This window comes from Lissotriton helveticus, chromosome 3_2 (assembly GCF_964261635.1).
Source record: "Lissotriton helveticus chromosome 3_2, aLisHel1.1, whole genome shotgun sequence".
Taxonomy (NCBI): domain Eukaryota; kingdom Metazoa; phylum Chordata; class Amphibia; order Caudata; family Salamandridae; genus Lissotriton; species Lissotriton helveticus.
The window spans coordinates 490,085,466-490,107,944 of record NC_136062.1 but is presented as its reverse complement, the minus strand read 5'-3'; the positions used below and the strand labels follow the sequence as shown (position 1 = coordinate 490,107,944).

At 50.5% G+C, this 22,479-nt stretch overlaps 1 protein-coding gene across 2 annotated transcripts in view; it reads right to left on the bottom strand.

The window, feature by feature from the left end:
- The window catches only part of SPI1 (Spi-1 proto-oncogene), a 164,235-nt gene that overhangs the window by 61,571 nt on the left and 80,185 nt on the right, over nucleotides 1-22,479 (bottom strand). For both annotated transcript variants that reach the window (XM_078684450.1, XM_078684449.1), the window contains exon 2: nucleotides 4,835-4,931. In XM_078684450.1, coding sequence (XP_078540576.1) covers nucleotides 4,835-4,931 — 97 coding nt within the window. The remainder of the gene's footprint in view (nucleotides 1-4,834; nucleotides 4,932-22,479) is intronic.

The following is a 22,479-nucleotide window of genomic DNA, read 5'->3' as shown; positions in this document are numbered from 1 at the left end:
TCCACGCAATCCACCTTTTGCCAGTATTTTGCAGTATCGAAAGGTGGTGGTTGTTTCAGGAAGGCAGCAGCATGGTAACTTGTTGTGAGAGTGGATGACATTGAAGGCGGAGCTCTCTCTGATACATTTTGCTGTCCATTCGAGCCATGGTCGCTCTATTTGTAAATCCTTGTGAGGAACCAGCTTCACTGTCGATGTGGACGATCCCTTGGACACTGACCTTCTCCTTGCTCTGCAAACGGAACCCTTCACTTTCTGAAGACCTCTAGAGTAGTTCTGTGCTGTCACCTGGCAGCTTTACTGGTGGTTCGCTTCAGGTATCGAACAGTAAGCACAACCCTTGTGCTTCTTCTTGGGTACTTACATTGTACAGATCTGCTAATCGAGGCTCTGGTATGAGCAATGACCATGTGCGTTTTTTAAAATGTATTTTGTCAGCCAGAGCTTTTACGTATTTTGTCAGCATTTGACTACAACAGTCTTTAGAGCTTCTTTTCGGTGTCTGTATGTAACCGCCTTTAGCAGAATCACTCTATATAATGTACAAATCTACCTTGCGTGGCAGCGCGATGCCGTTATGTATAGCTTGAGCGATCGGTTCTCGGCCAACGACGTGGGTATCCTTGCACTGTTTTCATAATCTTCGACTTCTACACAGCGGCTGGAGCTGTGCTTTGACTCCACATGCATGAAGCGTCAATTCTGTACTTCGACAGCGACACGTGTGGCATGCATGAGCAGTCTGCCTGGATCACGGCAAACTCTCAGGCACAGCAGGGTCATTCTTCGGGTTACTTATCCCCCAGCTCGTCACCAGTTGTAGCGTTCACCCCAACCTGGATATCCGCCAATGACTGCTCCAAACACAGAGCTTAATATTACTTCTTTTTTCTTCTGTGTGGAACTATGAGCTCAACATTCTAAACCAAGCTTCATTGCATTCGGCTCTAACGCCGCCTTCACTGCTCTGCAGAGTCCAGTAGGAACCAAAAGGATTCCGTCAGAAAAACTCGTAAGACAGTCCAGCATCTCTCCCCTAGTCAATCTGCCCAGACCTTTGTGTCCCAAACCTTCTATCTGCACCTGCCCAGACCCCTCTCTCTCAACCGTCCTCTCGGCCTAGACTTCTGTCCCCCAAGCCTCCTCTCTACCTAGACTCCTCGCTCCCAACCCTCCTGTCTGCCTAGATGCCCCTCCCAATGCTAAGCTCTGGACAGACTTCTGTCTCCGAACCCTTCTTTCTGCCAGACTTCTGTGTCTCAAACCTTCTTTCTGCCAGACTTCTGTGTCTCAAACCTTCTTTCTGTCCAGACTTCTGTCTCCCAACACTTCTATCTGACCAGACTTCTGTCTCCGAACCCTTCTATCTGACCAGACTTCTGTCTCCGAACCCTTCTATCTGCCCAGACTTCTGTCTCCGAACCCTTCTATCTGACCAGACTTCTGTCTCCGAACCCTTCTATCTGACCAGACTTCTGTCTCCGAACCCTTCTATCTGACCAGACTTCTGTCTCCGAACTCTTCTATCTGGCCAGACTTCTGTCTCCGAACCCTTCTATCTGACCAGACTTCTGTCTCTGAACCCTTCTATCTGACCAGACTTCTGTCCCCCAACCCTTCTATCTGACCAGACTTCTGTCTCCGAACTCTTCTATCTGACCAGACTTCTGTCTCCGAACCCTTCTATCTGACCAGACTTCTGTCTCCGAACCCTTCTATCTGACCAGACATCTGTCTCCGAACCCTTCTATCTGCCCAGACTTCTGTCTCCGAACCCTTCTATCTGACCAGACTTCTGTGCCTCAACCCATCTTTCTGACCAGACTTCTGTCTCCGAACCCTTCTATCTGACCAGACTTCTGTCTCCGAACCCTTCTTTCTGCCCAGACTTCTGTCTCCGAACCCTTCTATCTGACCAGACTTCTGTCTCCGAACCCTTCTTTCTGCCCAGACTTCTGTCTCCCAACCCTTCTATCTGACCAGACTTCTGTCTCCCAACCCTTCTATCTGACCAGACTTCTGTCTCCCAACCCTTCTATCTGACCAGACTTCTGTCTCCCAACCGTCCTCTCTGCCTAGACTTCTGTCTCCCAACCCTTCTATCTGACCAGACTTCGGTCTCCGAACCCTTCTTTCTGCCCAGACTCCTGTCTCCCAACCCTTCTGTCTGGCCAGACTTCTGTCTCCGAACCCTTCTATCTGCCCAGACTTCTGTCTCCGAACCCTTCTATCTGCCAAGACTTCTGTCTCCGAACCCTTCTATCTGCCCAGACTTCTGTCTCCCAACCGTCCTCTCTGCCTAGACTTCTGTGTCTCAACCCTTCTATCTGACCAGACTTCTGTCTCCGAACCCTTCTATCTGACCAGACTTCTGTCTCCGAACCCTTCTTTCTGCCCAGACTTCTGTCTCCCAACCCTTCTATCAGGCCAGACTTCTGTCTCCGAACCCTTCTATCTGACCAGACTTCTGTCTCCGAACCCTTCTATCTGCCCACACTTCTGTCTCCGAACCCTTCTTTCTGCCCAGACTTCTGTCTCCCAACCCTTCTATCTGGCCAGACTTCTGTCTCCGAACCCTTCTATCTGCCCAGACTTCTGTCTCCGAACCCTTCTATCTGACCAGACTTCGGTCTCCGAACCCTTCTATCTGACCAGACTTCTGTCTCCGAACCCTTCTATCTGACCAGACTTCTGTCTCCGAACCCTTCTTTCTGCCCAGACTTCTGTCTCCGAACCCTTCTATCTGACCAGACTTCTGTCTCCGAACCCTTCTATCTGACCAGACTTCTGTCTCCGAACCCTTCTTTCTGCCCAGACTTCTGTCTCCCAACCCTTCTATCTGGCCAGACTTCTGTCTCCGAACCCTTCTATCTGACCAGACTTCTGTCTCCGAACCCTTCTATCTGACCAGACTTCTGTCTCCGAACCCTTCTATCTGACCAGACTTCTGTCTCCGAACCCTTCTATCTGACCAGACTTCTTTCTCCGAACCCTTCTATCTGACCAGACTTCTGTCTCCGAACCCTTCTATCTGACCAGACTTCTGTCTCCGAACCCTTCTATCTGACCAGACTTCTGTCTCCGAACCCTTCTATCTGACCAGACTTCTGTCTCCGAACCCTTCTTTCTGCCCAGACTTCTGTCTCCGAACCCTTCTATCTGACCAGACTTCTGTCTCCGAACCCGTCTTTCTGCCCAGACTTCTGTCTCCGAACCCTTCTATCTGACCAGACTTCTGTCTCCGAACCCTTCTATCTGACCAGACTTCTGTCTCCGAACCCTTCTCTCTGACCAGACTTCTGTCTCCGAACCCTTCTATCTGACCAGACTTCTGCCTCCGAACCCTTCTATCTGACCAGACTTCTGTCTCCGAACTCTTCTATCTGGCCAGACTTCTGTCTCCGAACCCTTCTTTCTGACCAGACTTCTGTCTCCGAACCCTTCTTTCTGCCCAGACTTCTGTCTCCGAACCCTTCTATCTGACCAGACTTCTGTCTCCGAACCCGTCTTTCTGCCCAGACTTCTGTCTCCGAACCCTTCTATCTGACCAGACTTCTGTCTCCGAACCCGTCTTTCTGCCCAGACTTCTGTCTCCGAACCCTTCTATCTGACCAGACTTCTGTCTCCGAACCCTTCTCTCTGACCAGACTTCTGTCTCCGAACCCTTCTATCTGACCAGACTTCTGCCTCCGAACCCTTCTATCTGACCAGACTTCTGTCTCCGAACTCTTCTATCTGGCCAGACTTCTGTCTCCGAACCCTTCTTTCTGCCCAGACTTCTGTCTCCGAACCCTTCTATCTGACCAGACTTCTGTCTCCGAACCCTTCTATCTGACCAGACTTCTGTCTCCGAACCCTTCTATCTGACCAGACTTCTGTCTCCGAACCCTTCTATCTGACCAGACTTCTGTCTCCGAACCCTTCTTTCTGCCCAGACTTCTGTCTCCGAACCCTTCTATCTGACCAGACTTCTGTCTCCGAACCCTTCTATCTGACCAGACTTCTGTCTCCGAACCCTTCTTTCTGCCCAGACTTCTGTCTCCGAACCCTTCTATCTGACCAGACTTCTGTCTCCGAACCCTTCTTTCTGCCCAGACTTCTGTCTCCGAACTCTTCTATCTGACCAGACTTCTGTCTCCGAACCCTTCTATCTGACCAGACTTCTGTCTCCCAACCCTTCTATCTGACCAGACTTCTGTCTCCGAACCCTTCTATCGGCCCAGACTTCTGTCTCCGAACCCTTCTATCTGACCAGACTTCTGTGTCCCATCCCTTCTATCTGCACCTGCCCAGACCCCTCTCTCCCAACCGTCCTCTCGGCCTAGACTTCTCTCTCCCAACCCTCCTCTCTGCCTCCCTCTGCTCTCTCTCCAGTTCAGCTCACAGACACATCGCTCTCTCCATCCCTCTCTGCTCAGTATGCTCTTCTCCCTCCTCTATCCCTTCTCCTCTCTGTCTTTCCAAAACCCATCCTGCCCTCTCTCTCTCAAACTCTGACACACTTTCTTTCACACTCTTCTGTTTCTTCTCTCCTTCTCACTCTCTGTTTGTTTCACCTTTGCTCTCTCCCTGACCATCCTTCTCCCTCTCAGTACCCTTCATCCCTTTTCTTACCCTGATCATCATTCCCTCTCCTCGCTTCCAATGCCCTCTCTCATTCACCCCTCTCCAGTGCTCCGGCGCCTCCTGCTGGTGGACTCACCCCTGCGGCTGTCCCCATCGCTGCTCAGGTACCTTTCCCTCCCTGCTCATCTCCCCCTCTGCTCTCTTCCAATGCCCTCTCTCATTCGCCCCGTCTCCATCCCTCTCCAGCGCCCCCTGCGGGTGGACTCACCGCTGCGGCTGTCCCCATCGCTGCTCAGGTACGGGTAGTAGTCGTGCGGCTGGCGGTACAGCTCGTGCTCGTAGGGAATGATGTCCTCGGAGTGTGGCTGGAGAGGGGACAGAAGACACATGAGTCCCTCAAGAACCCTGTCCCCTGGTGCTCACCAGCCATGCCTGTGGACAAACAGCTGTCATCTCAGAAAGGGCCAAACATAAATAAGCATTGGCAAAACCAACAGGCTGTGCCTACGCAAGACCTATGGACTTTGCCAATGTGTTTTAGCCATGTTCTACACCAGCGTGGCTGCTGTTCAGCATGGCTAAAAGTTAGTGGCATAGAGGAGAGTGGAGTGGCGTAGAGTAGAGTGGAGTGGATTGCAGTGAAGTGGAGTGGAGTAGAGAGGAGTGACGGAGAGTGGCGTAGAGTGTTGTAGAATGGAGTGGCCTAGACTGGAGTGGATTAGAGTAGAGTGACGGAGAGTGGCGTAGAGTGTTGTAGAATGGAGTGGCCTAGAGTGGAGCGTGGTAGAGTGGAGTGCAGTGGATTGCAGTGAAGTGGAGTGGATTACAGTGGAGTGTGGTAGAGTGGAGTGGCCTAGAGTGGAGCGTAGTAGAGTGGAGTGTTTGTAGAGTGGTGTACAGTGAAGTAGTGTAAAGTGGAGTGGTATAGGGGGCATAGAGGTTAGAGGCGTAGAGTGGTGCAGCATAGAGTAAAGTAGAGTAGAGTGTCACAGAGTGGAGTCGCATAGAGTGTCTTAGAGCAGGGTGGCATAGAGTGGCATAGATTGGAGCAGTGTGGAGTAGTGGAGTAGAGTGCAGCAGTGAGATAAGGATTCAAGAGGAGTGCAGTGGAGTAGAGTGGAGTAGAGTGGAGTGGCATAGAGTGTCGTAGGGTAGAGAGTAGAGTGCAGTGGAATAGAGTACAGGGGTGTAGAGTGGTGTAGAGTGGAGTGGTGTAGCGTGTCACGGAGAGCCATATAGTAGAGTGCTGTAGAGTGTTGTAAAGTGGAGGGGAGTCCACAGTGGCATGGAGTGGAGTAGAGTGTAGTAGAGTGGAGTGGCGTGTTGTAGAGTGGAGTGATGTGGAGTAGAGAGGCATAGAGCAGAAGAGTACAGAGTGGAGATGCTTAGAGTGGAGTGCAGTGACGTGGAGTGTCATGGAGTGCTGTGGAGTGGAGTGGAGTGGAGTGGAGTGGAGTGTCGTAGAGTGGCGTTGAGTAGACCTGCATAGAATAGAGTATAGTGTTGTAGAGTGGAGTGGTACAGAGTGGAGATGCTTAGAGTGGAGTGCAGTGACGTGGAGTGTCATGGAGTGCTGTGGAGTGTCGTAGAGTGGCGTACAGTAGACCTGCATAGAATAGAGTATAGTGTTGTAGAGTGGAGTGGTAGAGAGTGGAGATGCTTAGAGTGGAGTGCAGTGACGTGGAGTGTCATGGAGTGGTGTGGAGTGGAGTGGCGTAGAGTGGCGTACAGTAGACCTGCATAGAATAGAGTATAGTGTTGTAGAGTGGAGTGGTACAGAGTGGAGATGCTTAGAGTGGAGTGCAGTGACGTGGAGTGTCATGGAGTGCTGTGGAGTGGAGTGTCGTAGAGTGGCGTACAGTAGACCTGCATAGAATAGAGTATAGGGTTGTAGAGTGGGGTGGTACAGAGTGGAGATGCTTAGAGTGGAGTGCAGTGACATGGAGTGTCATGGAGTGCTGTGGAGTGGAGTGTCGTAGAGTGGCGTACAGTAGACCTGCATAGAATAGAGTATAGTGTTGTAGAGTGGAGTGGTACAGAGTGGAGATGCTTAGAGTGGAGTGCAGTGACGTGGAGTGTCATGGAGTGGAGTGGTGTGGAGTGTCGTAGAGTGGCGTACAGTAGACGTGCATAGAATAGAGTATAGTGTTGTAGAGTGGAGTGGTACAGAGTGGAGATGCTTAGAGTGGAGTGCAGTGACGTGGAGTGTCATGGAGTGGTGTGGAGTGGAGTGGCGTAGAGTGGCGTACAGTAGACCTGCATAGAATAGAGTATAGTGTTGTAGAGTGGAGTGGTACAGAGTGGAGATGCTTAGAGTGGAGTGCAGTGACGTGGAGTGTCATGGAGTGCTGTGGAGTGGAGTGTCGTAGAGTGGCGTACAGTAGACCTGCATAGAATAGAGTATAGCGTTGTAGAGTGGGGTGGTACAGAGTGGAGATGCTTAGAGTGGAGTGCAGTGACATGGAGTGTCATGGAGTGCTGTGGAGTGGAGTGTCGTAGAGTGGCATACAGTAGACCTGCATAGAATAGAGTATAGTGTTGTAGAGTGGAGTGGTACAGAGTGGAGATGCTTAAAGTGGAGTGCAGTGACGTGGAGTGTCATGGAGTGGAGTGGTGTGGAGTGTCGTAGAGTGGCGTACAGTAGACGTGCATAGAATAGAGTATAGTGTTGTAGAGTGGAGTGGTACAGAGTGGAGATGCTTAGAGTGGAGTGCAGTGACGTGGAGTGTCATGGAGTGGTGTGGAGTGGAGTGTCGTAAAGTGGCGTACAGTAGACCTGCATAGAATAGAGTATAGCGCTGTAGAGTGGAGTGGTACAGAGTGGAGATGCTTAGAGTGGAGTGCAGTGACGTGGAGTGTCATGGAGTGCTGTGGAGTGGAGTGTCGTAGAGTGGCGTACAGTAGACCTGCATAGAATAGAGTATAGTGTTGTAGAGTGGAGTGGTACAGAGTGGAGATGCTTAGAGTGGAGTGCAGTGACGTGGAGTGTCATGGAGTGCTGTGGAGTGTCGTAGAGTGGCGTACAGTAGACCTGCATAGAATAGAGTATAGTGTTGTAGAGTGGGGTGGTACAGAGTGGAGATGCTTAGAGTGGAGTGCAGTGACGTGGAGTGTCATGGAGTGCTGTGGAGTGGAGTGTCGTAGAGTGGCGTACAGTAGACCTGCATAGAATAGAGTATAGTGTTGTAGAGTGGAGTGGTACAGAGTGGAGATGCTTAGAGTGGAGTGCAGTGACGTGGAGTGTCATGGAGTGCTGTGGAGTGTCGTAGAGTGGCGTACAGTAGACCTGCATAGAATAGAGTATAGTGTTGTAGAGTGGAGTGGTACAGAGTGGAGATGCTTAGAGTGGAGTGCAGTGAAGTGGAGTGGTGTGGAGTGGAGTGTCGTAGAGTGGCGTTGAGTAGACCTGCATAGAATAGAGTATAGTGTTGTAGAGTGGGGTGGTACAGAGTAGAGATGCATAGAGTGGAGTGCAATGACGTGGAGTGTCACGGAGTGGTGTGGAGTGTCGTAGAGTGGCGTACAGTAGACCTGCATAGAATAGAGTATAGTGTTGTAGAGTGGAGTGGTACAGAGTGGAGATGCTTAGAGTGGAGTGCAGTGACGTGGAGTGTCATGGAGTGCTGTGGAGTGTCGTAGAGTGGCGTACAGTAGACGTGCATAGAATAGAGTATAGTGTTGTAGAGTGGGGTGGTACAGAGTGGAGATGCTTAGAGTGGAGTGCAGTGACGTGGAGTGTCATGGAGTGCTGTGGAGTGGAGTGTCGTAGAGTGGCGTACAGTAGACCTGCATAGAATAGAGTATAGCGTTGTAGAGTGGGGTGGTACAGAGTGGAGATGCTTAGAGTGGAGTGCAGTGACGTGGAGTGTCCTGGAGTGCTGTGGAGTGTCGTAGAGTGGCGTACAGTAGACCTGCATAGAATAGAGTATAGTGTTGTAGAGTGGAGTGGTACAGAGTGGAGATGCTTAGAGTGGAGTGCAGTGACGTGGAGTGTCATGGAGTGGAGTGGTGTGGAGTGTCGTAGAGTGGCGTACAGTAGACGTGCATAGAATAGAGTATAGTGTTGTAGAGTGGAGTGGTACAGAGTGGAGATGCTTAGAGTGGAGTGCAGTGACGTGGAGTGTCATGGAGTGGAGTGGTGTGGAGTGTCGTAGAGTGGCGTACAGTAGACGTGCATAGAATAGAGTATAGTGTTGTAGAGTGGGGTGGTACAGAGTGGAGATGCTTAGAGTGGAGTGCAGTGACGTGGAGTGTCATGGAGTGCTGTGGAGTGTCGTAGAGTGGCGTACAGTAGACGTGCATAGAATAGAGTATAGTGTTGTAGAGTGGGGTGGTACAGAGTGGAGATGCTTAGAGTGGAGTGCAGTGACGTGGAGTGTCATGGAGTGCTGTGGAGTGGAGTGTCGTAGAGTGGCGTACAGTAGACCTGCATAGAATAGAGTATAGCGTTGTAGAGTGGGGTGGTACAGAGTGGAGATGCTTAGAGTGGAGTGCAGTGACGTGGAGTGTCATGGAGTGCTGTGGAGTGGAGTGTCGTAGAGTGGCGTACAGTAGACCTGCATAGAATAGAGTATAGCGTTGTAGAGTGGAGTGGTACAGAGTGGAGATGCTTAGAGTGGAGTGCAATGACGTGGAGTGTCATGGAGTGCTGTGGAGTGGAGTGTCGTAGAGTGGCGTACAGTAGACCTGCATAGAATAGAGTATAGTGTTGTAGAGTGGAGTGGTACAGAGTGGAGATGCTTAGAGTGGAGTGCAGTGACGTGGAGTGTCATGGAGTGCTGTGGAGTGTCGTAGAGTGGCGTACAGTAGACCTGCATAGAATAGAGTATAGTGTTGTAGAGTGGAGTGGTACAGAGTGGAGATGCTTAGAGTGGAGTGCAGTGACGTGGAGTGTCATGGAGTGCTGTGGAGTGGAGTGTCGTAGAGTCGCGTACAGTAGACCTGCATAGAATAGAGTATAGTGTTGTAGAGTGGAGTGGTTCAGAGTGGAGATGCTTAGAGTGGAGTGCAGTGACGTGGAGTGTCATGGAGTGCTGTGGAGTGTCGTAGAGTGGCGTACAGTAGACCTGCATAGAATAGAGTATAGTGTTGTAGAGTGGAGTGGTAGAGAGTGGAGATGCTTAGAGTGGAGTGCAGTGACGTGGAGTGTCACGGAGTGGTGTGGAGTGGAGTGGCGTAGAGTGGCGTACAGTAGAAGTTCATAGAATAGAGTATAGCGTTGTAGAGTGGAGTGGTAGAGAGTGGAGATGCTTAGAGTGGAGTGCAGTGACGTGGAGTGTCATGGAGTGCTGTGGAGTGTCGTAGAGTGGCGTACAGTAGACCTGCATAGAATAGAGTATAGTGTTGTAGAGTGGAGTGGTAGAGAGTGGAGATGCTTAGAGTGGAGTGCAGTGACGTGGAGTGTCATGGAGTGCTGTGGAGTGTCGTAGAGTGGCGTACAGTAGACCTGCATAGAATAGAGTATAGCGTTGTAGAGTGGAGTGGTACAGAGTGGAGATGCTTAGAGTGGAGTGCAATGACGTGGAGTGTCATGGAGTGCTGTGGAGTGGAGTGTCGTAGAGTGGCGTACAGTAGACCTGCATAGAATAGAGTATAGCGTTGTAGAGTGGGGTGGTACAGAGTGGAGATGCTTAGAGTGGAGTGCAGTGACGTGGAGTGTCATGGAGTGCTGTGGAGTGTCGTAGAGTGGCGTACAGTAGACCTGCATAGAATAGAGTATAGTGTTGTAGAGTGGAGTGGTACAGAGTGGAGATGCTTAGAGTGGAGTGCAGTGAAGTGGAGTGGTGTGGAGTGGAGTGTCGTAGAGTGGCGTTGAGTAGACCTGCATAGAATAGAGTATAGTGTTGTAGAGTGGGGTGGTACAGAGTAGAGATGCATAGAGTGGAGTGCAATGACGTGGAGTGTCACGGAGTGGTGTGGAGTGTCGTAGAGTGGCGTACAGTAGACCTGCATAGAATAGAGTATAGTGTTGTAGAGTGGAGTGGTACAGAGTGGAGATGCTTAGAGTGGAGTGCAGTGACGTGGAGTGTCATGGAGTGGTGTGGAGTGGAGTGGCGTAGAGTGGCGTACAGTAGACCTGCATAGAATAGAGTACAGTGTTGTAGAGTGGAGTGGTACAGAGTGGAGATGCTTAGAGTGGAGTGCAGTGACGTGGAGTGTCATGGAGTGGTGTGGAGTGGAGTGTCGTAGAGTGGCGTACAGTAGACCTGCATAGAATAGAGTATAGCGCTGTAGAGTGGAGTGGTACAGAGTGGAGATGCTTAGAGTGGAGTGCAGTGACGTGGAGTGTCATGGAGTGCTGTGGAGTGGAGTGTCGTAGAGTGGCGTACAGTAGACCTGCATAGAATAGAGTATAGTGTTGTAGAGTGGAGTGGTACAGAGTGGAGATGCTTAGAGTGGAGTGCAGTGACGTGGAGTGTCATGGAGTGCTGTGGAGTGTCGTAGAGTGGCGTACAGTAGACCTGCATAGAATAGAGTATAGTGTTGTAGAGTGGGGTGGTACAGAGTGGAGATGCTTAGAGTGGAGTGCAGTGACGTGGAGTGTCATGGAGTGCTGTGGAGTGGAGTGTCGTAGAGTGGCGTACAGTAGACCTGCATAGAATAGAGTATAGTGTTGTAGAGTGGAGTGGTACAGAGTGGAGATGCTTAGAGTGGAGTGCAGTGACGTGGAGTGTCATGGAGTGCTGTGGAGTGTCGTAGAGTGGCGTACAGTAGACCTGCATAGAATAGAGTATAGTGTTGTAGAGTGGAGTGGTACAGAGTGGAGATGCTTAGAGTGGAGTGCAGTGAAGTGGAGTGGTGTGGAGTGGAGTGTCGTAGAGTGGCGTTGAGTAGACCTGCATAGAATAGAGTATAGTGTTGTAGAGTGGGGTGGTACAGAGTAGAGATGCATAGAGTGGAGTGCAATGACGTGGAGTGTCACGGAGTGGTGTGGAGTGTCGTAGAGTGGCGTACAGTAGACCTGCATAGAATAGAGTATAGTGTTGTAGAGTGGAGTGGTACAGAGTGGAGATGCTTAGAGTGGAGTGCAGTGACGTGGAGTGTCATGGAGTGCTGTGGAGTGTCGTAGAGTGGCGTACAGTAGACGTGCATAGAATAGAGTATAGTGTTGTAGAGTGGGGTGGTACAGAGTGGAGATGCTTAGAGTGGAGTGCAGTGACGTGGAGTGTCATGGAGTGCTGTGGAGTGGAGTGTCGTAGAGTGGCGTACAGTAGACCTGCATAGAATAGAGTATAGCGTTGTAGAGTGGGGTGGTACAGAGTGGAGATGCTTAGAGTGGAGTGCAGTGACGTGGAGTGTCCTGGAGTGCTGTGGAGTGTCGTAGAGTGGCGTACAGTAGACCTGCATAGAATAGAGTATAGTGTTGTAGAGTGGAGTGGTACAGAGTGGAGATGCTTAGAGTGGAGTGCAGTGACGTGGAGTGTCATGGAGTGGAGTGGTGTGGAGTGTCGTAGAGTGGCGTACAGTAGACGTGCATAGAATAGAGTATAGTGTTGTAGAGTGGAGTGGTACAGAGTGGAGATGCTTAGAGTGGAGTGCAGTGACGTGGAGTGTCATGGAGTGGAGTGGTGTGGAGTGTCGTAGAGTGGCGTACAGTAGACGTGCATAGAATAGAGTATAGTGTTGTAGAGTGGGGTGGTACAGAGTGGAGATGCTTAGAGTGGAGTGCAGTGACGTGGAGTGTCATGGAGTGCTGTGGAGTGTCGTAGAGTGGCGTACAGTAGACGTGCATAGAATAGAGTATAGTGTTGTAGAGTGGGGTGGTACAGAGTGGAGATGCTTAGAGTGGAGTGCAGTGACGTGGAGTGTCATGGAGTGCTGTGGAGTGGAGTGTCGTAGAGTGGCGTACAGTAGACCTGCATAGAATAGAGTATAGCGTTGTAGAGTGGGGTGGTACAGAGTGGAGATGCTTAGAGTGGAGTGCAGTGACGTGGAGTGTCATGGAGTGCTGTGGAGTGGAGTGTCGTAGAGTGGCGTACAGTAGACCTGCATAGAATAGAGTATAGCGTTGTAGAGTGGAGTGGTACAGAGTGGAGATGCTTAGAGTGGAGTGCAATGACGTGGAGTGTCATGGAGTGCTGTGGAGTGGAGTGTCGTAGAGTGGCGTACAGTAGACCTGCATAGAATAGAGTATAGTGTTGTAGAGTGGAGTGGTACAGAGTGGAGATGCTTAGAGTGGAGTGCAGTGACGTGGAGTGTCATGGAGTGCTGTGGAGTGTCGTAGAGTGGCGTACAGTAGACCTGCATAGAATAGAGTATAGTGTTGTAGAGTGGAGTGGTACAGAGTGGAGATGCTTAGAGTGGAGTGCAGTGACGTGGAGTGTCATGGAGTGCTGTGGAGTGGAGTGTCGTAGAGTGGCGTACAGTAGACCTGCATAGAATAGAGTATAGTGTTGTAGAGTGGAGTGGTACAGAGTGGAGATGCTTAGAGTGGAGTGCAGTGACGTGGAGTGTCATGGAGTGCTGTGGAGTGTCGTAGAGTGGCGTACAGTAGACCTGCATAGAATAGAGTATAGTGTTGTAGAGTGGAGTGGTAGAGAGTGGAGATGCTTAGAGTGGAGTGCAGTGACGTGGAGTGTCACGGAGTGGTGTGGAGTGGAGTGGCGTAGAGTGGCGTACAGTAGAAGTTCATAGAATAGAGTATAGCGTTGTAGAGTGGAGTGGTAGAGAGTGGAGATGCTTAGAGTGGAGTGCAGTGACGTGGAGTGTCATGGAGTGCTGTGGAGTGTCGTAGAGTGGCGTACAGTAGACCTGCATAGAATAGAGTATAGTGTTGTAGAGTGGAGTGGTAGAGAGTGGAGATGCTTAGAGTGGAGTGCAGTGACGTGGAGTGTCATGGAGTGCTGTGGAGTGTCGTAGAGTGGCGTACAGTAGACCTGCATAGAATAGAGTATAGCGTTGTAGAGTGGAGTGGTACAGAGTGGAGATGCTTAGAGTGGAGTGCAATGACGTGGAGTGTCATGGAGTGCTGTGGAGTGGAGTGTCGTAGAGTGGCGTACAGTAGACCTGCATAGAATAGAGTATAGCGTTGTAGAGTGGGGTGGTACAGAGTGGAGATGCTTAGAGTGGAGTGCAGTGACGTGGAGTGTCATGGAGTGCTGTGGAGTGTCGTAGAGTGGCGTACAGTAGACCTGCATAGAATAGAGTATAGTGTTGTAGAGTGGAGTGGTACAGAGTGGAGATGCTTAGAGTGGAGTGCAGTGAAGTGGAGTGGTGTGGAGTGGAGTGTCGTAGAGTGGCGTTGAGTAGACCTGCATAGAATAGAGTATAGTGTTGTAGAGTGGGGTGGTACAGAGTAGAGATGCATAGAGTGGAGTGCAATGACGTGGAGTGTCACGGAGTGGTGTGGAGTGTCGTAGAGTGGCGTACAGTAGACCTGCATAGAATAGAGTATAGTGTTGTAGAGTGGAGTGGTACAGAGTGGAGATGCTTAGAGTGGAGTGCAGTGACGTGGAGTGTCATGGAGTGGTGTGGAGTGGAGTGGCATAGAGTGGCGTACAGTAGACCTGCATAGAATAGAGTACAGTGTTGTAGAGTGGAGTGGTACAGAGTGGAGATGCTTAGAGTGGAGTGCAGTGACGTGGAGTGTCATGGAGTGCTGTGGAGTGGAGTGTCGTAGAGTGGCGTACAGTAGACCTGCATAGAATAGAGTATAGTGTTGTAGAGTGGGGTGGTACAGAGTGGAGATGCTTAGAGTGGAGTGCAGTGACGTGGAGTGTCATGGAGTGCTGTGGAGTGGAGTGTCGTAGAGTGGCGTACAGTAGACCTGCATAGAATAGAGTATAGCGTTGTAGAGTGGGGTGGTACAGAGTGGAGATGCTTAGAGTGGAGTGCAGTGACATGGAGTGTCATGGAGTGCTGTGGAGTGGAGTGTCGTAGAGTGGCGTACAGTAGACCTGCATAGAATAGAGTATAGTGTTGTAGAGTGGAGTGGTACAGAGTGGAGATGCTTAGAGTGTAGGTGCAGTGACGTGGAGTGTCATGGAGTGGAGTGGTGTGGAGTGTCGTAGAGTGGCGTACAGTAGACGTGCATAGAATAGAGTATAGTGTTGTAGAGTGGAGTGGTACAGAGTGGAGATGCTTAGAGTGGAGTGCAGTGACGTGGAGTGTCATGGAGTGGTGTGGAGTGGAGTGTCGTAAAGTGGCGTACAGTAGACCTGCATAGAATAGAGTATAGCGTTGTAGAGTTGGGTGGTACAGAGTGGAGATGCTTAGAGTGGAGTGCAGTGACGTGGAGTGTCATGGAGTGCTGTGGAGTGTCGTAGAGTGGCGTACAGTAGACGTGCATAGAATAGAGTATAGTGTTGTAGAGTGGGGTGGTACAGAGTGGAGATGCTTAGAGTGGAGTGCAGTGACGTGGAGTGTCATGGAGTGCTGTGGAGTGGAGTGTCGTAGAGTGGCGTACAGTAGACCTGCATAGAATAGAGTTGTAGAGTGGGGTGGTACAGAGTGGAGATGCTTAGAGTGGAGTGCAGTGACGTGGAGTGTCATGGAGTGCTGTGGAGTGTCGTAGAGTGGCGTACAGTAGACCTGCATAGAATAGAGTATAGTGTTGTAGAGTGGAGTGGTACAGAGTGGAGATGCTTAGAGTGGAGTGCAGTGACGTGGAGTGTCATGGAGTGGAGTGGTGTGGAGTGTCGTAGAGTGGCGTACAGTAGACGTGCATAGAATAGAGTATAGTGTTGTAGAGTGGAGTGGTACAGAGTGGAGATGCTTGGAGTGGAGTGCAGTGACGTGGAGTGTCATGGAGTGGAGTGGTGTGGAGTGTCGTAGAGTGGCGTACAGTAGACGTGCATAGAATAGAGTATAGTGTTGTAGAGTGGGGTGGTACAGAGTGGAGATGCTTAGAGTGGAGTGCAGTGACGTGGAGTGTCATGGTGTGCTGTGGAGTGTCGTAGAGTGGCGTACAGTAGACGTGCATAGAATAGAGTATAGTGTTGTAGAGTGGGGTGGTACAGAGTGGAGATGCTTAGAGTGGAGTGCAGTGACGTGGAGTGTCATGGAGTGCTGTGGAGTGGAGTGTCGTAGAGTGGCGTACAGTAGACCTGCATAGAATAGAGTATAGCGTTGTAGAGTGGGGTGGTACAGAGTGGAGATGCTTAGAGTGGAGTGCAGTGACGTGGAGTGTCATGGAGTGCTGTGGAGTGGAGTGTCGTAGAGTGGCGTACAGTAGACCTGCATAGAATAGAGTATAGCGTTGTAGAGTGGAGTGGTACAGAGTGGAGATGCTTAGAGTGGAGTGCAATGACGTGGAGTGTCATGGAGTGCTGTGGAGTGGAGTGTCGTAGAGTGGCGTACAGTAGACCTGCATAGAATAGAGTATAGTGTTGTAGAGTGGAGTGGTACAGAGTGGAGATGCTTAGAGTGGAGTGCAGTGACGTGGAGTGTCATGGAGTGCTGTGGAGTGTCGTAGAGTGGCGTACAGTAGACCTGCATAGAATAGAGTATAGTGTTGTAGAGTGGAGTGGTACAGAGTGGAGATGCTTAGAGTGGAGTGCAGTGACGTGGAGTGTCATGGAGTGCTGTGGAGTGGAGTGTCGTAGAGTGGCGTACAGTAGACCTGCATAGAATAGAGTATAGTGTTGTAGAGTGGAGTGGTTCAGAGTGGAGATGCTTAGAGTGGAGTGCAGTGACGTGGAGTGTCATGGAGTGCTGTGGAGTGTCGTAGAGTGGCGTACAGTAGACCTGCATAGAATAGAGTATAGTGTTGTAGAGTGGAGTGGTAGAGAGTGGAGATGCTTAGAGTGGAGTGCAGTGACGTGGAGTGTCACGGAGTGGTGTGGAGTGGAGTGGCGTAGAGTGGCGTACAGTAGAAGTTCATAGAATAGAGTATAGCGTTGTAGAGTGGAGTGGTAGAGAGTGGAGATGCTTAGAGTGGAGTGCAGTGACGTGGAGTGTCATGGAGTGCTGTGGAGTGTCGTAGAGTGGCGTACAGTAGACTTGCATAGAATAGAGTATAGTGTTGTAGAGTGGAGTGGTAGAGAGTGGAGATGCTTAGAGTGGAGTGCAGTGACGTGGAGTGTCATGGAGTGCTGTGGAGTGTCGTAGAGTGGCGTACAGTAGACCTGCATAGAATAGAGTATAGCGTTGTAGAGTGGAGTGGTACAGAGTGGAGATGCTTAGAGTGGAGTGCAATGACGTGGAGTGTCATGGAGTGCTGTGGAGTGGAGTGTCGTAGAGTGGCGTACAGTAGACCTGCATAGAATAGAGTATAGTGTTGTAGAGTGGAGTGGTACAGAGTGGAGATGCTTAGAGTGGAGTGCAGTGACGTGGAGTGTCATGGAGTGCTGTGGAGTGGAGTGTCGTAGAGTGGCGTACAGTAGACCTGCATAGAATAGAGTATAGTGTTGTATAGTGGAGTGGTACAGAGTGGAGATGCTTAGAGTGGAGTGCAGTGACGTGGAGTGTCATGGAGTGCTGTGGAGTGGAGTGTCGTAGAGTGGCGTACAGTAGACCTGCATAGAATAGAGTATAGTGTTGTAGAGTGGAGTGGTACAGAGTGGAGATGCTTAGAGTGGAGTGCAGTGACGTGGAGTGTCATGGAGTGCTGTGGAGTGTCGTAGAGTGGAGCACAGTAGACCTGCATAGAATAGAGTATAGTGTTGTAGAGTGGAGTGGTAGAGAGTGGAGATGCTTAGAGTGGAGTGCAGTGACGTGGAGTGTCATGGAGTGCTGTGGAGTGTCGTAGAGTAGCGTACAGTAGACCTGCATAGAATAGAGTATAGTGTTGTAGAGTGGAGTGGTAGAGAGTGGAGATGCTTAGAGTGGAGTGCAGTGACGTGGAGTGTCATGGAGTGCTGTGGAGTGTCGTAGAGTGGCGTACAGTAGACCTGCATAGAATAGAGTATAGTGTTGTAGAGTGGAGTGGTACAGAGTGGAGATGCTTAGAGTGGAGTGCAGTGACGTGGAGTGTCATGGAGTGCTGTGGAGTGTCGTAGAGTGGCGTACAGTAGACCTGCATAGAATAGAGTATAGTGTTGTAGAGTGGAGTGGTAGAGAGTGGAGATGCTTAGAGTGGAGTGCAGTGACGTGGAGTGTCATGGAGTGCTGTGGAGTGTCGTAGAGTGGCGTACAGTAGACCTGCATAGAATAGAGTATAGTGTTGTAGAGTGGAGTGGTACAGAGTGGAGATGCTTAGAGTGGAGTGCAGTGACGTGGAGTGTCATGGAGTGCTGTGGAGTGGAGTGTCGTAGAGTGGCGTACAGTAGACCTGCATAGAATAGAGTATAGTGTTGTAGAGTGGAGTGGTACAGAGTGGAGATGCTTAGAGTGGAGTGCAGTGACGTGGAGTGTCATGGAGTGCTGTGGAGTGTCGTAGAGTGGCGTACAGTAGACCTGCATAGAATAGAGTATACTGTTGTAGAGTGGAGTGGTAGAGAGTGGAGATGCTTAGAGTGGAGTGCAGTGACGTGGAGTGTCATGGAGTGGTGTGGAGTGGAGTGGCGTAGAGTGGCGTACAGTAGACCTGCATAGAATAGAGTATAGTGTTGTAGAGTGGAGTGGTACAGAGTGGAGATGCTTAGAGTGGAGTGCAGTGACGTGGAGTGTCATGGAGTGCTGTGGAGTGGAGTGTCGTAGAGTGGCGTACAGTAGACCTGCATAGAATAGAGTATAGTGTTGTAGAGTGGAGTTTTACAGAGTGGAGATGCTTAGAGTGGAGTGCAGTGACGTGGAGTGTCATGGAGTGCTGTGGAGTGTCGTAGAGTGGCGTACAGTAGACCTGCATAGAATAGAGTATAGTGTTGTAGAGTGGAGTGGTAGAGAGTGGAGATGCTTAGAGTGGAGTGCAGTGACGTGGAGTGTCACGGAGTGGTGTGGAGTGGAGTGGCGTAGAGTGGCGTACAGTAGAAGTTCATAGAATAGAGTATAGCGTTGTAGAGTGGAGTGGTACAGAGTGGAGATGCTTAGAGTGGAGTGCAGTGACGTGGAGTGTCATGGAGTGGAGTGGTGTGGAGTGTCGTAGAGTGGCGTACAGTAGACGTGCATAGAATAGAGTATAGTGTTGTAGAGTGGAGTGGTACAGAGTGGAGATGCTTAGAGTGGAGTGCAGTGACGTGGAGTGTCATGGAGTGCTGTGGAGTGGAGTGTCGTAGAGTGGCGTACAGTAGACCTGCATAGAATAGAGTATAGTGTTGTAGAGTGGAGTGGTACAGAGTGGAGATGCTTAGAGTGGAGTGCAGTGACGTGGAGTGTCATGGAGTGCTGTGGAGTGTCGTAGAGTGGCGTACAGTAGACCTGCATAGAATAGAGTATAGTGTTGTAGAGTGGAGTGGTAGAGAGTGGAGATGCTTAGAGTGGAGTGCAGTGACGTGGAGTGTCATGGAGTGCTGTGGAGTGTCGTAGAGTGGCGTACAGTAGACCTGCATAGAATAGAGTATAGCGTTGTAGAGTGGAGTGGTACAGAGTGGAGATGCTTAGAGTGGAGTGCAATGACGTGGAGTGTCATGGAGTGCTGTGGAGTGGAGTGTCGTAGAGTGGCGTACAGTAGACCTGCATAGAATAGAGTATAGCGTTGTAGAGTGGGGTGGTACAGAGTGGAGATGCTTAGAGTGGAGTGCAGTGACGTGGAGTGTCATGGAGTGCTGTGGAGTGTCGTAGAGTGGCGTACAGTAGACCTGCATAGAATAGAGTATAGTGTTGTAGAGTGGAGTGGTACAGAGTGGAGATGCTTAGAGTGGAGTGCAGTGAAGTGGAGTGGTGTGGAGTGGAGTGTCGTAGAGTGGCGTTGAGTAGACCTGCATAGAATAGAGTATAGTGTTGTAGAGTGGGGTGGTACAGAGTAGAGATGCATAGAGTGGAGTGCAATGACGTGGAGTGTCACGGAGTGGTGTGGAGTGTCGTAGAGTGGCGTACAGTAGACCTGCATAGAATAGAGTATAGTGTTGTAGAGTGGAGTGGTACAGAGTGGAGATGCTTAGAGTGGAGTGCAGTGACGTGGAGTGTCATGGAGTGGTGTGGAGTGGAGTGGCATAGGGTGGCGTACAGTAGACCTGCATAGAATAGAGTACAGTGTTGTAGAGTGGAGTGGTACAGAGTGGAGATGCTTAGAGTGGAGTGCAGTGACGTGGAGTGTCATGGAGTGCTGTGGAGTGGAGTGTCGTAGAGTGGCGTACAGTAGACCTGCATAGAATAGAGTATAGTGTTGTAGAGTGGGGTGGTACAGAGTGGAGATGCTTAGAGTGGAGTGCAGTGACGTGGAGTGTCATGGAGTGCTGTGGAGTGGAGTGTCGTAGAGTGGCGTACAGTAGACCTGCATAGAATAGAGTATAGCGTTGTAGAGTGGGGTGGTACAGAGTGGAGATGCTTAGAGTGGAGTGCAGTGACATGGAGTGTCATGGAGTGCTGTGGAGTGGAGTGTCGTAGAGTGACGTACAGTAGACCTGCATAGAATAGAGTATAGTGTTGTAGAGTGGAGTGGTACAGAGTGGAGATGCTTAGAGTGGAGTGCAGTGACGTGGAGTGTCATGGAGTGGAGTGGTGTGGAGTGTCGTAGAGTGGCGTACAGTAGACGTGCATAGAATAGAGTATAGTGTTGTAGAGTGGAGTGGTACAGAGTGGAGATGCTTAGAGTGGAGTGCAGTGACGTGGAGTGTCATGGAGTGGTGTGGAGTGGAGTGTCGTAAAGTGGCGTACAGTAGACCTGCATAGAATAGAGTATAGCGTTGTAGAGTTGGGTGGTACAGAGTGGAGATGCTTAGAGTGGAGTGCAGTGACGTGGAGTGTCATGGAGTGCTGTGGAGTGTCGTAGAGTGGCGTACAGTAGACGTGCATAGAATAGAGTATAGTGTTGTAGAGTGGGGTGGTACAGAGTGGAGATGCTTAGAGTGGAGTGCAGTGACGTGGAGTGTCATGGAGTGCTGTGGAGTGGAGTGTCGTAGAGTGGCGTACAGTAGACCTGCATAGAATAGAGTTGTAGAGTGGGGTGGTACAGAGTGGAGATGCTTAGAGTGGAGTGCAGTGACGTGGAGTGTCATGGAGTGCTGTGGAGTGTCGTAGAGTGGCGTACAGTAGACCTGCATAGAATAGAGTATAGTGTTGTAGAGTGGAGTGGTACAGAGTGGAGATGCTTAGAGTGGAGTGCAGTGACGTGGAGTGTCATGGAGTGGAGTGGTGTGGAGTGTCGTAGAGTGGCGTACAGTAGACGTGCATAGAATAGAGTATAGTGTTGTAGAGTGGAGTGGTACAGAGTGGAGATGCTTGGAGTGGAGTGCAGTGACGTGGAGTGTCATGGAGTGGAGTGGTGTGGAGTGTCGTAGAGTGGCGTACAGTAGACGTGCATAGAATAGAGTATAGTGTTGTAGAGTGGGGTGGTACAGAGTGGAGATGCTTAGAGTGGAGTGCAGTGACGTGGAGTGTCATGGTGTGCTGTGGAGTGTCGTAGAGTGGCGTACAGTAGACGTGCATAGAATAGAGTATAGTGTTGTAGAGTGGGGTGGTACAGAGTGGAGATGCTTAGAGTGGAGTGCAGTGACGTGGAGTGTCATGGAGTGCTGTGGAGTGGAGTGTCGTAGAGTGGCGTACAGTAGACCTGCATAGAATAGAGTATAGCGTTGTAGAGTGGGGTGGTACAGAGTGGAGATGCTTAGAGTGGAGTGCAGTGACGTGGAGTGTCATGGAGTGCTGTGGAGTGGAGTGTCGTAGAGTGGCGTACAGTAGACCTGCATAGAATAGAGTATAGCGTTGTAGAGTGGAGTGGTACAGAGTGGAGATGCTTAGAGTGGAGTGCAATGACGTGGAGTGTCATGGAGTGCTGTGGAGTGGAGTGTCGTAGAGTGGCGTACAGTAGACCTGCATAGAATAGAGTATAGTGTTGTAGAGTGGAGTGGTACAGAGTGGAGATGCTTAGAGTGGAGTGCAGTGACGTGGAGTGTCATGGAGTGCTGTGGAGTGTCGTAGAGTGGCGTACAGTAGACCTGCATAGAATAGAGTATAGTGTTGTAGAGTGGAGTGGTACAGAGTGGAGATGCTTAGAGTGGAGTGCAGTGACGTGGAGTGTCATGGAGTGCTGTGGAGTGGAGTGTCGTAGAGTGGCGTACAGTAGACCTGCATAGAATAGAGTATAGTGTTGTAGAGTGGAGTGGTTCAGAGTGGAGATGCTTAGAGTGGAGTGCAGTGACGTGGAGTGTCATGGAGTGCTGTGGAGTGTCGTAGAGTGGCGTACAGTAGACCTGCATAGAATAGAGTATAGTGTTGTAGAGTGGAGTGGTAGAGAGTGGAGATGCTTAGAGTGGAGTGCAGTGACGTGGAGTGTCACGGAGTGGTGTGGAGTGGAGTGGCGTAGAGTGGCGTACAGTAGAAGTTCATAGAATAGAGTATAGCGTTGTAGAGTGGAGTGGTAGAGAGTGGAGATGCTTAGAGTGGAGTGCAGTGACGTGGAGTGTCATGGAGTGCTGTGGAGTGTCGTAGAGTGGCGTACAGTAGACTTGCATAGAATAGAGTATAGTGTTGTAGAGTGGAGTGGTAGAGAGTGGAGATGCTTAGAGTGGAGTGCAGTGACGTGGAGTGTCATGGAGTGCTGTGGAGTGTCGTAGAGTGGCGTACAGTAGACCTGCATAGAATAGAGTATAGCGTTGTAGAGTGGAGTGGTACAGAGTGGAGATGCTTAGAGTGGAGTGCAATGACGTGGAGTGTCATGGAGTGCTGTGGAGTGGAGTGTCGTAGAGTGGCGTACAGTAGACCTGCATAGAATAGAGTATAGTGTTGTAGAGTGGAGTGGTACAGAGTGGAGATGCTTAGAGTGGAGTGCAGTGACGTGGAGTGTCATGGAGTGCTGTGGAGTGGAGTGTCGTAGAGTGGCGTACAGTAGACCTGCATAGAATAGAGTATAGTGTTGTATAGTGGAGTGGTACAGAGTGGAGATGCTTAGAGTGGAGTGCAGTGACGTGGAGTGTCATGGAGTGCTGTGGAGTGGAG